Source organism: Siphateles boraxobius, unplaced genomic scaffold, assembly GCF_051911475.1.
Source record: "Siphateles boraxobius isolate OS27281-9 unplaced genomic scaffold, OSU_SipBor_1 22, whole genome shotgun sequence".
NCBI classification, from domain to species: Eukaryota; Metazoa; Chordata; class Actinopteri; order Cypriniformes; family Leuciscidae; genus Siphateles; species Siphateles boraxobius.
The window spans coordinates 1,869,328-1,884,884 of NW_027508833.1; the positions used below are offsets into that span (position 1 = coordinate 1,869,328).

A 15,557-nucleotide genomic window follows, 5' to 3' on the forward strand; every position below is an offset into this window, starting at 1 on the left:
GCAAAAAGAAAACAAGGCTCATTCTACACCTCATTTACAGCTGTTTATTCATCTGCATCCCTATTACAACTCTTCCATATAAACTACTGAAATAAAAAAAGTATACTTTGATATATAAGTTGCTGACATGTGCATGTAATACACTAGAGGAAGCACTTGTTCCCCCCTAATCCACAATGCACATCACTTTACTGTTAATGCAGCACTAGAGCTGATCGAGTGGGTGCTGAAAAAAGAAACATAACCATCAACCTTTCCTTCAGCTCTCTCAAAACACCCTTAAACGGGGGTCCACACACAGGCTGACAGGGCCAGTTTAACAGCCGTGCAGAAAAGGTTACAGTGCCAAGCGAAGACGGAAGGGAAAACAGACAGAAAGAATCTTGTTATTAATTCTTTTATTAAGAGAGTTGATTCTATTAAATTGCCCAAATACATTTATCCCGCAGTTCCCAATTAGACATGACAGCTCCTACATTACCAACAATAAATATAGCAGAAGGCAGATCCTCAGGCCAACAAAGACCCCTGACAATGACCCTTGTGTTTAATGATGAAAACAAGCGCTCTCTCAGCTTCTCTCCCACACACCCCGTTCATGTCTACACTCCCTCAACAAACACTCTCACACACTCAGGTTTGTGTTTGAAACCCTGTTAAAAGCTTAAAAGCGGCAGCGACGGGGGTTTACAGTGACGACACGTTAAGACATTTTCCCATCATCGTGAGGCTTGAGCACAAGAAAATAACACATGTATGCAGACATTCACACATATATAGATGTACATAGGGCCTTTAAAATGCAATTCATTCTCCTTGGAAAATGACAAGAACAAAACAAAAGACGTTGACTACAATGAACCAGTTTAGAAATAAGAGTGCTCATGATTTAGACGCTTTTTAATTAGACGCTTTCAATAATTCGATTGAAAATTGACTTCTTACTTCATACAGACTTACATATCTGATTTGCCTAAAGGGAACAAAATGAAAGAATTGGTGGATGAATTTAAAACCTAAAACACTTTAAAAGTAAAAACTAAGAATAAATACGTTGGCCGAGAGAGCTCAACGCACCGCAGCTGAAGAAAACACGTGCGGATAGAAAAAACCCCGCAAATTAAGAAAACATTGTCATCAGTTTTACAACACATGTGTGCTCCAAATACTCACAACACAACACAACCAAATACAGAAACGCGCTGCAAATAGAATAGAACAAAACAGAAATGTTTCCGAGAGGACCCCAATAAGTGAGGAACCCGGCTGGGGAGCCCTTGAAGTGTGTACTTTGGAGTGAGCACGGCACTTGTGTGCCATTATGTAGCCGTTTGGAACACACTTGGTGAAGGGAGCAACGAAAAACAACGTAATTTCCTCACTATTTTCACCTGGGATGTTCCCATGACAACGCAGCACGGTGTCCATCAGCCGAATATCTGTTCTTACGACAGAAATGTCTTATTATTGCTGTTAACATAACGGTTGCAAATAAATATACATTTTAAAATATGCGTTATATATCTGTGTGAGTGTCTTAACTTTAAAACTTGCCATCTCATCTTTGGACCCTGCATTACCTAACATTTCTTATCAAACTTATTTAAACATAACATGACAAAATTTGTGTAACTGATATAGATTGAAATCTCACCCTCATGTTCTTTTTCTCTATCTTTTTTTATTTTTAGTTTTCAGCTCATTGTTAACTCTTATTTTCTCATTTGTATTCTGATGGCATTGAACATATCGTAGGCTATACAAGGTTATATGTCATAAACATGTCATCTCTGTATGTTTTGCAAAAAAAAAAAAAAAAAAAAAAAAAAAAATAGACTGAGCTATAATCACGTCCCAGCCCGGTTCGGCACTTATTGGACATATTTCCCTTGGCTTCTGTTCTATTTGCAGCGCGTTTCTGTATTTGGTTGTGTTGCGTTGTGAGTATTTGGAGCACACATGTGTTGTAAAACTGATGAAGATGTTTTCTCAATTTGTGGGTGTTTTTCTATGCGTTTTCTTCAGTTGCAGCGCGTTGAGCTCTCTCGGCCACCGTAAATAATTCATAAGAGCAACACAATCAGAAACTGAGGAAAGTAGCAATTCAACTTGATTTATTGGTGTCATATATTCATAAAGAACATGAGAAAACACAAATAGCGTATAAGTTATAAAAAAAATACACACATACATTTAAATGTACCAACTGACATTGCATGTGCGGGCAGAAACACTAAAGAGGGCCAGTCGGCAGACTTTCTTTAACAGACTCCAGTCTCCAGTTCATCATGTCCACAGGCCCTCCATTCAACTCTCAATCACACTGTAAATCTACAGTTTTCCGTTGGCAAAAGCCCCCTCCTGGAACTGAGGGATAAAGCTCTTGAAGTAAGCCCTGTGGGTGAGAGAGAAAACGAGAGAGTAAGAGAAACAGAAAAGAAAGAGAAAGAAACAGGACAACAGCAGTGTCATGTAGAAACTGAAATGTTAAATCACCCTGACCTCCTGACTGTTACTACAAAACAATGTGTTCTTTATCAAAATACAAGATTAGAATAGATCTTTGCTGTTGAATCAAGTCAAGTCACATTTGTTAATGTAGCGCTTTATACAATACAGATTGTTTCATAGCAGCTTTACAGTAATAAACAGGAAAATAATGATCAATGATGCAAACAGAATTCAATCCTGCTACGAAGCAGCTGCTAAAAGACAATAGAGTCATTGCTCAAGTCAGTTTAGGATTGATTCAGTAGAGCAACTGTGTAAAAGTGCATCAATTATGAAACGAGTTCAATTCAGCTATAAAACAGCTCTGGAGAAAACAGTGATGTCATCATCCAGCTCAGTTCAGTTCTTATCCAATAGTGTCAGCACAGCCATATCAATAATATTGCTAAATTTGAAGTGGTCTCACATAATTGGTATAACGAATAATGAAACTGCTCTGACTACTAAAATTTTACTATTGTGACAACACTCATAAATGATGTTCAAAAAGAGAGAAAATACACACTGCAACCAATCAGGTCAAATAACAGAATAAATCAATGTCCAGTATGTGCTGATAATCACAGGACCGACATGTTTAATCTCTGCTTTATTAAAGCCAAGCTAGAAAGCCTGAGCAAAAGAGATAAGGTACGGACCGAACGCACACAGAAGAATGTATTATCTCTGACACTTATCGCACTCAGGACAAAGAGTCTCCAGCTATGAGGTGTGGCCGGGAGAAAAGTCCAAAGGTGAATACTACACATTCCAGTGCCTCAAGTCACCATTACACATGAAGTGGAACCAAATGAGAGAAATAGCGTTCCACAGGGAGAAAATTATCTGTTGCTGTCTGTTGAGAGGCTTCATCATTCAACTGTTCTTACTTGGCTCGTTTGGCCATCTCGTTGCCGTCCCAGCGTGGACTGTAGGGGTAAGACTTCTGCACCTGAGAGTAGAGCTGCCCACTGCTGGTGAAGTGATAGATGGACTGAAACGTGAGGGTGGGTTGATCTCGAGGGAAGTACAGAGGCAGGTCCACTACAGGAAGACAAGAGAACAGCTCAAACACAGATCATCCAGAACAGACACGAGGCACATGACAGATATCAGCATGATCCAGTGATAAGAGTTTATGTTATCGTCACAGTGTATAAAGGCAACCCAGGCTCAATAGAAATACGTCACTCTAGTGACATTTCTGCACATTTCTTCTTGCGTAATACTACATTACGACCTCAAAACACTTTACATAGTGCGTGATTTGTAAACTAGAGAATTTTGATAATCTGTATGGCTTTTCTGATATAAACTTGCTCTGAAGCTCAGCTGATACAGCAGTGCACTCGTGATCCGTGATGCATTTCAGAGAAAACTGAACACGCTATTTATTGGACATTTCACTTTGAAAAGTACACAAGGCATGTGTTTTCATGACACAGGGCTGTTTAATAAACCCGCATCTACAATGAAAAGTTGCTTGTAGTGCCTTTTGTGGATGTGTCACCTAAAAAGTGCAGCGAAATGTACCTGGAGCAATGTATTTCAGGTTCTGCAGTAATGTAGCTTGCAGTGAGTCTGGATTGCATAAAGTGTACATGTAACGGGAACATATTTGTGTATCTCACCATGGACCAGGAAGCAAAAGTCTTTCCACATCAGCAGAAGAGTGAGCTTGGTAAACCCAACGGCATCATACTCTACAACCCCCCTGTGTAGTCAAAACAGAGAAATATTCATACTTCATAATATTGTTGGATAAAATATGTAATCTTGGCATAGCCAATATAGCATCCAATAGCCGTACAGAAGCTAGATAGTAGGATAATCCTTCGCAACATGGTCATCATTTCCATCAAAAAGAAGACTGATGATCTTAGCTTGCTTTATATATTTTTTTGATAAGGCATATGAGGACATGATACAATATATAAACAGATGCAATAGTCAACTGAAAGTTGGCTCCCACAACTCATGCCCTTCCTTCCCTATCAAACAATGAAGAAAACAGAAGGGATCACCTGTGACAGTAAATTCATGTCAAACCTACTGCGAGGGAACCAAATATAGAGTGGACCCAAAAGCCACCTTTAAAAATGTAATTGCTTTGTCATCTCATGTAATGACATTCAAGTACAAATTCTTTTTAAGGCCATGGTATCTTCTGGGACATTATCAAAAGATGTTTTATATGGTATTTCTAAAGAAAACAGCACTGAAAAACCATGTATTCATGGTAATGCAAGAGCTATGAATATCGAGCTGCCCTACTAAATCCCCAAAAAACAAGTTTCCCATAATAGCCTACAATAATGCCACTTTAATAAATCAACATGTAAGGTTGTGGCTCTTGCCAGACTGCCTTGTCTAACAATGTATTAAGGTGTGTTAATAAACCGGAGACATCTTGGTGCCTTGTGTATTACAGCCCATTATAAAGAGACTGTCTGTACTTGTTTATGAGATTAGAAGCAGAATTATCCTCAGTAATTAAGAAAAAAAAAGGAATTGGTGTTGGTAACTAATTTCTCATGATTACTGGGGCGTGGTGAGCAGCTATACTGGTTACCACTACAGGCCTGGACTCGCAGGGACACTTCCTTCTGTCTCAAAATCATCACTTTTAGCTTTCTACAGGCCTAGACGTTTACATAAAAAACCTCTGTCAGAGAATTTGAATGTGTGCAATTTCTGGTTTAATACTGAAATAATAACACTTCTACAGTATTAGGCTCATTTTATGATACATTGCTTGTGTTTTTCCTCATTTGTAGGTGGTTAAATGTCTGCCAAATGAATATGGTTTTCTCCAAATGTCACAGAGATAAATCAAGCAGTCTTTAACCATAAAAACGGACTCACATTCCAAAGTGACTGAGAAAGGCAGCAATGTATTCTCTCCTCTTGTGATATCCTTGAATGACATACTGAACCTGAGTTAAGAAAAACATCAACAAAAAAGAGAATTAAATGAAAGTGCATTGATAGAAAAATAACAAAATGCATGCGGATGCAAATTGCATGAGAATTGACATTGTCTAAAGAAAAAGTAATGCATTAGGCCAGGGATTATGACAGGAATCAATGTTCAATTTCAACAACAATAAAAAAACTATATTTCATAATGACTTAATGTATGGTTAATCAGATGATATCTGGAGCGCATATCTAGGGCTCTACTTTATAAGTAAGAATAAAACTGATTTTCTATCAAGGAAAATATGTTAGAAGATGAGCATGTTTGCTTCAGTAGGCATATGCGTTTGTATGTCTTTGAGTCGCTTACATTAGGTTAGACTCTTAAGGTGATGATACACAGGGAAACTTCTTGAGCAATGTTGCTGGGCAATGCTGCCGTCAACGGGCAACCAGATGAGACACAGGGCCCACGACCGATCTAAATTATCCAGGTAGAAATGTATTGCCCATTTTCATTGGGAAAGTGCCCAAGCAACAATCGCTTGGCAAGATTGCTCAGCAACATTGCTCAAAAAGTTGTCCTGTGTATCATCACCTTTAGAGTTAGATGTAATGCTGAAGTTTCAAGTAAAGGTACTAGCCAAATGGTGACACTCTTGGAATCTGCTGTACTCATTTTTAGGGATCTTTGACATTTTATTGACAGAGTAGCACACTACATAAGTAATTATTTGTGAAAGAAAGATAAAATGGGTTTAAAGGGATAGTTCTTTTCTACTGTGAAAGTCAATAGCTACCGTCAACTGTTTGATTACCAATATTTTTCAAAATATATTATTTTGTGTTCATCAGAAGAAAGAAATTCATACAGATTTGGGATAACTTGAGGGTGAATAAATGATGACAGAATTTTCCTTTTTGTGTCCCCTTTAAGACATTACGTCTGTTCTAATTCAAACCTGTATTTCCCACACAAGTACCAAGACTTGCCATTGTTTACTTGTTTCTATCATTATTTAAATTAATTTATTTTCCTTCATTTATTTCTATTCCTTTTTTATTAAAAGTTTTTAGTTTTTTTTCTGTAAAATCTACATAATGTTACTTTCACTAATTTCACACAATTTAACTTTATCAGTAAAATTATTATTGTAACATTTTCATCAAAATAGTACACAAAAATGATATGGAGAGTCAATACTGTACATAACGCGAGCTTGAAAATCGAATTGGCATCTTCTCTGTAAGAATCTGTAATGTATCTGGTCACGACTGCAACAAGGTGAATCAATTTTTAAAATTGAACTAGTTCTTTGTCGTACAGCACTGATCTATTAGATCAGATTACTGTAGATATAGAGTAGTTGCTCAATGCAAAGTGAGTGTATTGTTTTCCACAGGTGAGATCAGGAGGAGATAAGGCTCCGGTGTTGGTGTGTACGATGTGTGATGTAAGAATCAATGCTGATCTGTTTCATGACTCAGCGAAGACCCACATCTGAGAGAAACATTATGCTGATCAATGAAAAAGTCACGCACACTTGCTCTTTTTGTTTCTCTAAGCCTGGATTGTTGAGAGGAGGAGTGTCAGGAACTTTGGATCAGTGAACTCTACACCCACACAGGGAGCGTGGGAGATGCTGACAGGTGAGATCATTGCTAAAACCTGCTCCATTACAACATTTCAAAGTCCAGCTTCCGGTGTCTGTGAGCTCAATCCGAAATAGAAAATACCATTCATAACTGTTTTACTGACAAAGATGTAATCTGTTAAAATAGCATTACTTTCACAAACATGACCTACATTATGTTTGTGAAAGTAATGCTATTTTAACAGATTACATCTTTGTCAGTAAAACAGTGACAAAGTTGAATCTTCAACTTCAACTGCGCAGCAGCACAGTTGAAGATTATCAGTGAATTATGATTTAAATTTTGGTCTGTCTTTATACAAACTACAGAGTGCTGCAATAATAACATCATTTTGCTGGCTAACCTGGAAGTCAGCATCACCCTGGTTCCCTCGACAAAACACCCAATTGGATTTTTCCATTGAGCATCAAACGTTTATGATTCTTTATGAATTTTGAAGCATAAATTCAATTGCCAGAAGTACACTGCTGTGTGGCTATAAGTGGTCAAATAAAAATGAAAAGGGAAAACAAACACAGTCAGGTATGCCAGTGGTTCCCAATCCTGGTCCTGATGTACCCAAGGCACTGCACAGTTTATCAAACACAGCTGGTTCAAATCATTAGTAAAGACTCCAAGACCTCAGATGTGTGTGTGTGTGTGTGTGTGTGTGTGTGTGTGTGTCAGATAAGAGAGACATCCCAAACTCCAGGACCAGGGTTAGAAACCACTACAGTATGCAAATATTATGATGGCATCATCAGTCTTGGTTGATTTCAAACTAAACAACATTCTACCAATGTGGTTGACGGGAGAATTTCAATCTTAGGCAGAAGATCTGAAACTTAAAGTGCCCATATTATTTTTACTATTTTAAAGGTTCACAATTTTATTTTGGAGATTTTTTCCATGCATCCAAAGTCAAAAAAAATGTTTTTCATGTACATTGCACATCACCCCCAGAGTCTTAAAACGATTCGTTTAAAGATTCAGTCTCTCTAAACTCCGCCTTCCCGTGAGCCTGCTCTGATTGGTCAGACGGGCAAGCCTGTTGTAATTGGTTTAACACTTACAGCACATGTCACTATTACCATATCTGAATTCCGGCTCCAGAGGCTTCCTCAGCCTTTTGAAGCACATGCAAAGTGGATTCACAGCGCAGAAAACAGCATCTTCTCAACATGGTGACAAAATGATGTGAGACTGGAATTGCTGACGACTCGTTTCGGCAGTTCAGAATCAATTCTTTCTTTTAGGGGACAATAAGGTTATTTGTCGTGGACTCTGATCTTTAAAATTTTGCAGACCTTTTACATTCACAAACATCTATATTACACACTGCATGAAAGGAAATATTCGAGAGAGCATAATAGAGGAATTTTAAAGGGATGGTTCAATTCTGTCATAATTTACTCATCTTCATTTCCTATCAAACCCATAAGACTTTGGTTAAAATTTAAAACACAAATTAAGATATTTTTTAATGAAACCTGAAAGATTACTGTCCCTACATTAAACTTCCAGGCAACCAAAAATGTGAAGATTCAAAAAGGTCATTAAAATGTCATAAATCGAATACACGAATCGAGTGATTAATCCATCACTCGATGAACAGATTTAATTTAGGTAAACACAGAGGCTTGTTGGTTCATGGGTTCTCGTGCACGCAAGTTTGAGCTTGTTTTTACCATATGTGATGTGTTCTCTTACTAGAGGTTCTCTCGTATTGTGTAAGTTTAGCTTACTCTACGGGAAAGATTCATCTTCTCGAGATATTGAAGCCAAAAAATTATCCTTCATTTTGTATTCATTGTCAACGCAGTGCAGCAGCTAGCAGACCTAGAGCAGGCCATCTCGCGTGCTCATTGGCTGCCCTGCGGGCAACTGCTGCAGCCTACCAGTGAGCCCGGCGTGACGTCACGCCCAATGAAGGGCGCCCACGCCTTCATAGCGTCACAGCCCGCCGGAATGGGCGTGGCTTAGCGTATAAAAGTAGGGGCTGTAGGCTGACATCTCTGATTTTTCGTCTCTTCAGCGAGCTCTTCGCATCGCTGGATCTGAGAGAAGTCATCGCCGCCGTCGAACAGCGAACAGCCAGCTTAGGACAGCGCTGAGGAAGCCGGCCGTTCTCGCCACCTTCAGCCATCCGTGCGAGCTACGCTATCCGGCGACGTATCCTTTACCATGCTACCTATTCTAAGAGTGTCTTTTTAAAGATGCCTCGCGCTTCCTGCGGCTCGTGTAGAGCCCCGCTCAGCGCCGGAGACCCCCACTTGATCTGCACTCTCTGCCAGGGCCTGGAACATGCAGAGCTCGCCCTCGCGTCCGGGGGCTGCGAGCTCTGTGAAGCGCTTCCGCTGTCGACCCTGCGCGCTCGACTCGAAGCCTTCAACACCGCAGCAGTCAGTCCGCCCTCTGTGAGACCGCGCAGGAAGAAGCGCCGTTCCCTGAGACAGCCGGAACCTGTGGCCAGAGCGACACGCTCGCCGGAGAACCTCCCTCGAGCCTCGCTTTCGCCTTCCCCGCCCCCCTCACCAACGCGCAGCTGCCGCTCACGAGCCTCACTGCCGTGGCATCTGAGGATGAGGCTGAGGGACACGCCACGAGTGACTGCTGCTCCATCCTTGCATCAGACAGCGAGGAATGGTCGCTTCACTCCGCCTCCTCGTCGATCCAGGAATCGCACGCGCTCACACGCTCACACGCGCTCACGCTTACAGGAAGCTTTTCCGCCCGGAGCGCTGCTCGCGCGTCAGAAAGTGAAAAAAGAATGTTCCCCATCCCTTATGATTGGGGCATCTCACATAAATCAACCGGTTTCGGCTTTCAGCGAGCAGCCATTGCCCAGAACCGAGAGTGCGCGCGCCGCGCTTTCGGCTCCGGTTCAGTTTCACAAGCCCGCAAATGGCGGCGATCTGAACCCGGAGGTCATTCGCCCCCTAGCGGCTCACATAGCTGCGTGGGAAACTATCCCAGGGATTTCAGAATGGGTGCTGAGCACGATAAAGCAGGGCTATACACTTCAATTCATTCGCCGTCCCCCGCGCTTTCAAGCCCGGACCGCGACGATAGTGAATGCGGAAGTAGCACACCTACTTCACGCAGAAATAGCAAAGCTGCTGTGCAAAGGGGCTATAGAAAAGGTACCGCCTTCTCTGAGCGAGTCAGGTTTTTACAGCCGATATTTTCTCGTACCCAAGAAGGGAGGAGCCTTCAGACCTATCCTAGATCTGAGACATTTGAACAAAGTGCTTGCGAAAAGACCGTTCAAAATGCTTACGACCAGGAAAATCCTTGCGCACGTTTGCCCGAGGGACTGGTTTATTTCTCTAGATCTGAAGGATGCCTATTTTCAGATTCAGATAATACCCCGTCACAGGCAATTTTTGAGATTCGCCTTCGACGGTCAGGTATATCAATGCACCGTCCTGCCGTTCGGCCTGTCCCTAGCACACCGTACATTTACGAAGTGCATGGACGCGGCGCTCGCCCCCCTGAGAAGTCAGGGGCTGCGAATAATGAACTATCTGGACGATTGGCTGATATTGGCACAGTCAGAGAAAGAACTGCTATCTCACAGAACAATGCTTCTCAGTCACCTGGAAAGCTTGGGTCTCACAGTCAAATGGACCAAGAGCTCATTTCTGCCCAGCCAGTCAATTTCCTTTTTAGGAATAGAACTGGACTCGGTGACCATGACGGCTCGTTTATCGACACAGCGTGCGCGCCGTGTTCGCCACCTAGCCGCATCTTTCCAGAAGGGCAGCTTTCTCCCTTTGAAAACATTTCAAAGGATGTTGGGCTGTATGGCATCAGCTGCAGCGGTGCTTCAGCTGGGCCTACTGCGCATGCGCCTGCTCCAACGCTGGTTGAATGCTCGCGCGTCCCGTCGGGCCTGGGTTTCTGGCGGCCAGAAAATCAGAGTGACACAGACCTGCATAGCGGCTCTGCAGCCCTGGTTAGTAGCCTACTGGTACCAGCAGGGGGTGATGATGGGAACCATCTCTTATCGGAAAGTCATTTCGACAGACGCTTCCAACTCGGGTTGGGGCACGCTGTTCGAGGGCAGACCGGTCTTCGGCCAGTGGTCAGACCAAGAGAAGTGTTTTCACATAAACTGTCTGGAAATGATAGCGGTCGAGAACGCGCTGAAGCGCTTCCTCCTGTTCATACAGGACCAACATGTTCTTGTCGGCTTGGACAACATGTCTGTGGTATCCTATATAAACCGTCAGGGCGGTGTCAGATCCAGAAATCTCTGCAATCTGACGGAAGGCCTCCTTATTTGGTCTCAGAGGCACCTGCGTTCGCTGAGGGCGGCGCATGTGCCTGGCCATTTGAACAAAGGCCCACACAAACTGTCCAGGAACAATGTTCCCCCAGGAGAATGGTCCCTGCACCCGCAAACGGTCCAGAAGCTGTGGCGCCTATTCGGCAGAGCGGAAGTCGACCTATTTGTGTCAAAAGACAAAACTCAATGCCCGACGTTCTTCACGAAGGACGAGGACGCGCTGGCCCAGGTTTGGCCCAGCCTCCCGCTATATGCTTTCCCTCCGGTCTCTCTGTTACCACAGGTGATCAGGAGAATCAGAGAAACGTGCCACTCGGTGCTCCTCATAGCCCCGCGTTGGGAGAATCAGATTTGGTTCCCGGAACTAGCACGGCTGTCACTTACAGCTCCGTGGCCGATTCCGGTGAGGGCAGATCTCCTCTCTCAGGCTCGCGGCGCGATCTGGCATCCCCATCCAGAGCGCTGGTCTCTGCACGCATGGTTGATCAACGGGTACTTGCTGACCTGCCAGAAGGAGTGATGAACACGATCACGCAGTCTAGAGCTCCTTCCACGAGAAGGCTCTACGCGTCTAAATGGTCGGTGTTCTCCGGATGGTGCACCGACAGAGGTCTGGACCCACAGACATGCGGGGTGGCGCATCTGCTCACCTTCGTACAAGAGTTGTTGGATAAGGGGAGGTCCCCATCCACGCTCAAAGTAAAGCTCTGCCAGCATCTGACAGAGAAGGTGAGGTGAATCTCTTATGCCCTGTCAGGGCGCTGAGATTTTACATTACGCGCTCCGCCTCCTTCAGGCGTACAGAACAGCTCTTTGTTTCGTTTGGTGGGCGCACCAAGGGTCTCGCCTCCTCGAAACAGAGCCTGTCCAGATGGATAGTGGACGCTATAGCAGCTGCTTACGCGTCAAAAGGTCTGCAATGCCCTCTGGGCATCAGGGCTCATTCCACGAGAGGCGTGGCCTCGTCGTGGGCGTGGTCCAGTGGGATTTCTATCCATGACATATGTGTAGCGGCGGGCTGGAGCACTCCATCTACCTTTGTCAGGTTTTATAACCTAGAAGTTCCTGCCTTGCAGGCTAAACTTTTGTCAGTTTGAAGGAGAGGTGTATTCTGCCCAGATCTTCCTGCTCAGATCACTCTCACGTGACTCAGCTCTCCTGGTTGAGCTGCACTAGTAGGGTATGTGCCATGTGCCTATACAGACCGGCGGGCTGCTCTGTATTCCCTATGTGTGCTTATGTACAAGTAATGGCCCGCGTGGCTGGCCACCTTATTTTTTCCACTTATGGGGTTCCCCTGAAAGTTCGGGGTCTCATGGTGGATGCTTGGTGTGCACGGTGTTGACAAAGTGTTCCCGTAGCGTAAGCTAAACTTACGCAATACGAGAGAACCGCTCGTAAGAGAACGATACTCGGTTACTAACGTAACCTCGGTTCTCTCTAGAGAGGGAATGAGTATTGCGCAACCGGCCGTGCTCGCGCCACGAGCGACTTCGCTTCAGTCGACGAAAAAACAGAGATGTCAGCCTACAGCCCCTACTCTTATACGCTAAGCCACGCTCATTCCGGCGGGCTGTGACGCTATGAAGGCGTGGGCGCCCTTCATTGGTTGTGATGTCACGCCGGGCTCACTGGTAGACTGCAGCAGTTGCCCGCAGGGCAGCCAATAAGCACACGAGATGGCCTGCTCTAGGTCTGCTAGCTGCTGCACTGCGTTGACAATGAATACAAAATTAAGTATAATGTTTTGGCTTCAATATCTCGAGAAGATGAATCTTTCCCGTAGCGTAAGCTAAACTTACGCAATACTCGTTCCCTCTCTAGAGAGAACCAAGGTTACGTTAGTAACCGAGTATCGTTCTATATGTATGTGTTCATATGTAAATCTGCTGATCAAATAAAGCGATCACACCTGTTCACAGAACTTTGCATTAATGTGGATTAGTTTAATGACGCATTTATGACTTTCTTGAATCTTCTATAGTTTGGTCTTTTTAATGGAGGGACATAATCCTCTCAGATTTCATAATAATATCTTAAATATGTGTTTTAAAACGATCCTTCGAGCTATTTACAACACAAAATTTGAGTCGATATGCTAGACTCTAAAATAGATAATAGGCATCTGAAAAAGACATGAACCACAAATCTATATGAATCGGATTTGTTTAATATTAACTTAAAGTGGGGGCAAGAAAATTTCTCTGTTGTCACTTTTGTCATTTTTCAACACGTGACCTAAGTTCGGGTGAGTGTGTCCTGAGGACCGGGTGGCCACTGGAGGGGCATGAAGTGTAAGATTCATGCTGTCTATGTGGATATGAGGAACTGAAGGAGAGATGTCAGGAGAGAGCAATGTCAGTGACTCCTCAGGCCAGTGACAGTCACATTTTTATTTCCACTTGTCATATAGCCATGTCAAAACTGACCAGAGATGTACACATGCATGCAATTCATTCAAACACACTCATTTGCTTAAATCGTGTGATTCTACGATCTCAGTAATTAAATGAAGGAACACACAAACGAAAAGTAAGGATTGTTCTTTACCTTGTTTGTGAGTAATTGGCACACTTGAGGCACGTAGTCAATGAGGCAGCCTCCACTGGGGAATGCTGGGATATGTAATGCCGAAGACCCTCCAAGTGCACTGAGGGAGAGGAAGAGATAAAAGAATATGAAACGTTTTAATCCACCTTTGCTGATAGGAAAAACCATGACACTTATCTCATTCAGCAAACTCAGTTTTTGCTAACATGGAGTGTTTCTGTGTTTCTGAAGGTCAGCATTCGGTGAAACCCTAAAGCTGCTGATCTTCCAGGATCCCTACCTAAACACTGTGTTTATCTGGAGCACTTCATTAGTGTGCTGAACACGGAACAGCACATGCAACCCATTTCCGTAATCTGACGCTGTAATATTATTGTAAAATGTAAATGTGAATAGTCATCAAAACTAAGAAATATGGGAATTACTGTGACCAAAAAATATTAAATAAGTGAAAATGCTCATATATTTTAGCTACTTAAAAGAAGTCCTGTGAAGAAGATTACATGTCTGCATTTTCTCCAACAATTTGAGAGGTGCCATCTGGTATGCTTTCCCAACAGTCTTGGAGTTCCCATGGATGCGGGGATTTTGCTTGATGTTTTTACTGTACTAGATTTTTTTTTTTTTTGTGGTTTCGCTGTCTAAACTATCCCTGTTCACACGGATAAATGCTAAATTCAGGTATGATGGTATATGATTGAGCTGAGAACTTGTTAAGAGCTTAAAATGTGTGTAGGACTTAAAACAGTGTCAGGAATCCCTCTGTCACACATACACAAATGACGATCTGCTGTGAAGAGACCCGGTTCTGACGCCTGTACTGAACTGTGATGGGCAACATCGCGGCATGATGGGAAAAAAAACAGGAATGCTTGAGCATTCTGTCCATTTTAGGGTCTTATCTTCCTGTTTTTGCATCGTTTACATTGCTTTGGTCCGTGCTGTGCACCAGAGCTCATTTGGAAGTGGACAAAGATCTTTTCAGAGGGTTCGGATGGCAGCGTTCACACTTATTCAAATGAACTGCACTAACAGAGCAATCGCACAAGGGTTCGTTTTATTTGAACCAAACATGCCAAGTGTGAACACACCCTTAGAAATCTGAACAATACATTCTTCCCCTGCTTTTACACATGATCAGATGAGTGAATAGAGAAAAACAACCCGCACAAATAGATAGGATTCTAAAAGGACACAAGAACTCGCCAGATCAATGAAGGGTGAGATGACATGATGGGTTCATGAAAAGTACGATGTAGACGTGAGAAAGAGAAGATCCATTAACGCCTCTTATGTTGGAGGTTTGGTTATTAGAGGCTTATTTTTGTTGTAGAGTCCTTTTAGCAACAGCTGAAAGAATAAGGGAGTAAATCTTTTAATAGAATATGAAGGAAGATTATAATACGTAACTTATTAAACATTTCAGATATTCTGCAACCACTCTTTGAATATATGAAGAATAGCAACTAGAATCCTCTGTCAATTGGGTTTAGATCAACAATGCCCTTGACTGACAGTTAGATTACCTTTTGCTGAAACAGTCTTTGGCAATATACAAGCATGTAAATGTCATTCACATCCATCAAGCTCCTGAAGTATATTCATAGACTGTTTAGAGATGTTAATGCGCAGACATGTTATTTATTAACTGCAGAAACAGGAAATGATGAGG

At 42.8% G+C, this 15,557-nt stretch overlaps 1 protein-coding gene across 3 annotated transcripts in view; it reads right to left on the reverse strand.

Moving 5' to 3' along the window:
- The window catches only part of babam2 (BRISC and BRCA1 A complex member 2), a 112,761-nt gene that overhangs the window by 175 nt on the left and 97,029 nt on the right, over window positions 1-15,557 (reverse strand). Inside the window, exons 8-13 of one of the 3 annotated variants that reach the window (XR_013206573.1) lie at window positions 13,886-13,985; window positions 5,356-5,426; window positions 4,122-4,204; window positions 3,381-3,534; window positions 2,074-2,395; window positions 384-1,067 (exon numbers count right to left, since the gene is read on the reverse strand). Coding sequence is in view for 1 of the 3 variants with exons in the window: in XM_077238327.1 (XP_077094442.1) it covers window positions 2,332-2,395; window positions 3,381-3,534; window positions 4,122-4,204; window positions 5,356-5,426; window positions 13,886-13,985 (472 nt within the window). In the remaining 2 variants the exon portion in view is untranslated. Of the gene's footprint in view, window positions 1-383; window positions 2,396-3,380; window positions 3,535-4,121; window positions 4,205-5,355; window positions 5,427-13,885; window positions 13,986-15,557 lie in introns of those variants that run through there. The other 2 variants (XR_013206574.1, XM_077238327.1) reach the window with 2 other exon arrangements.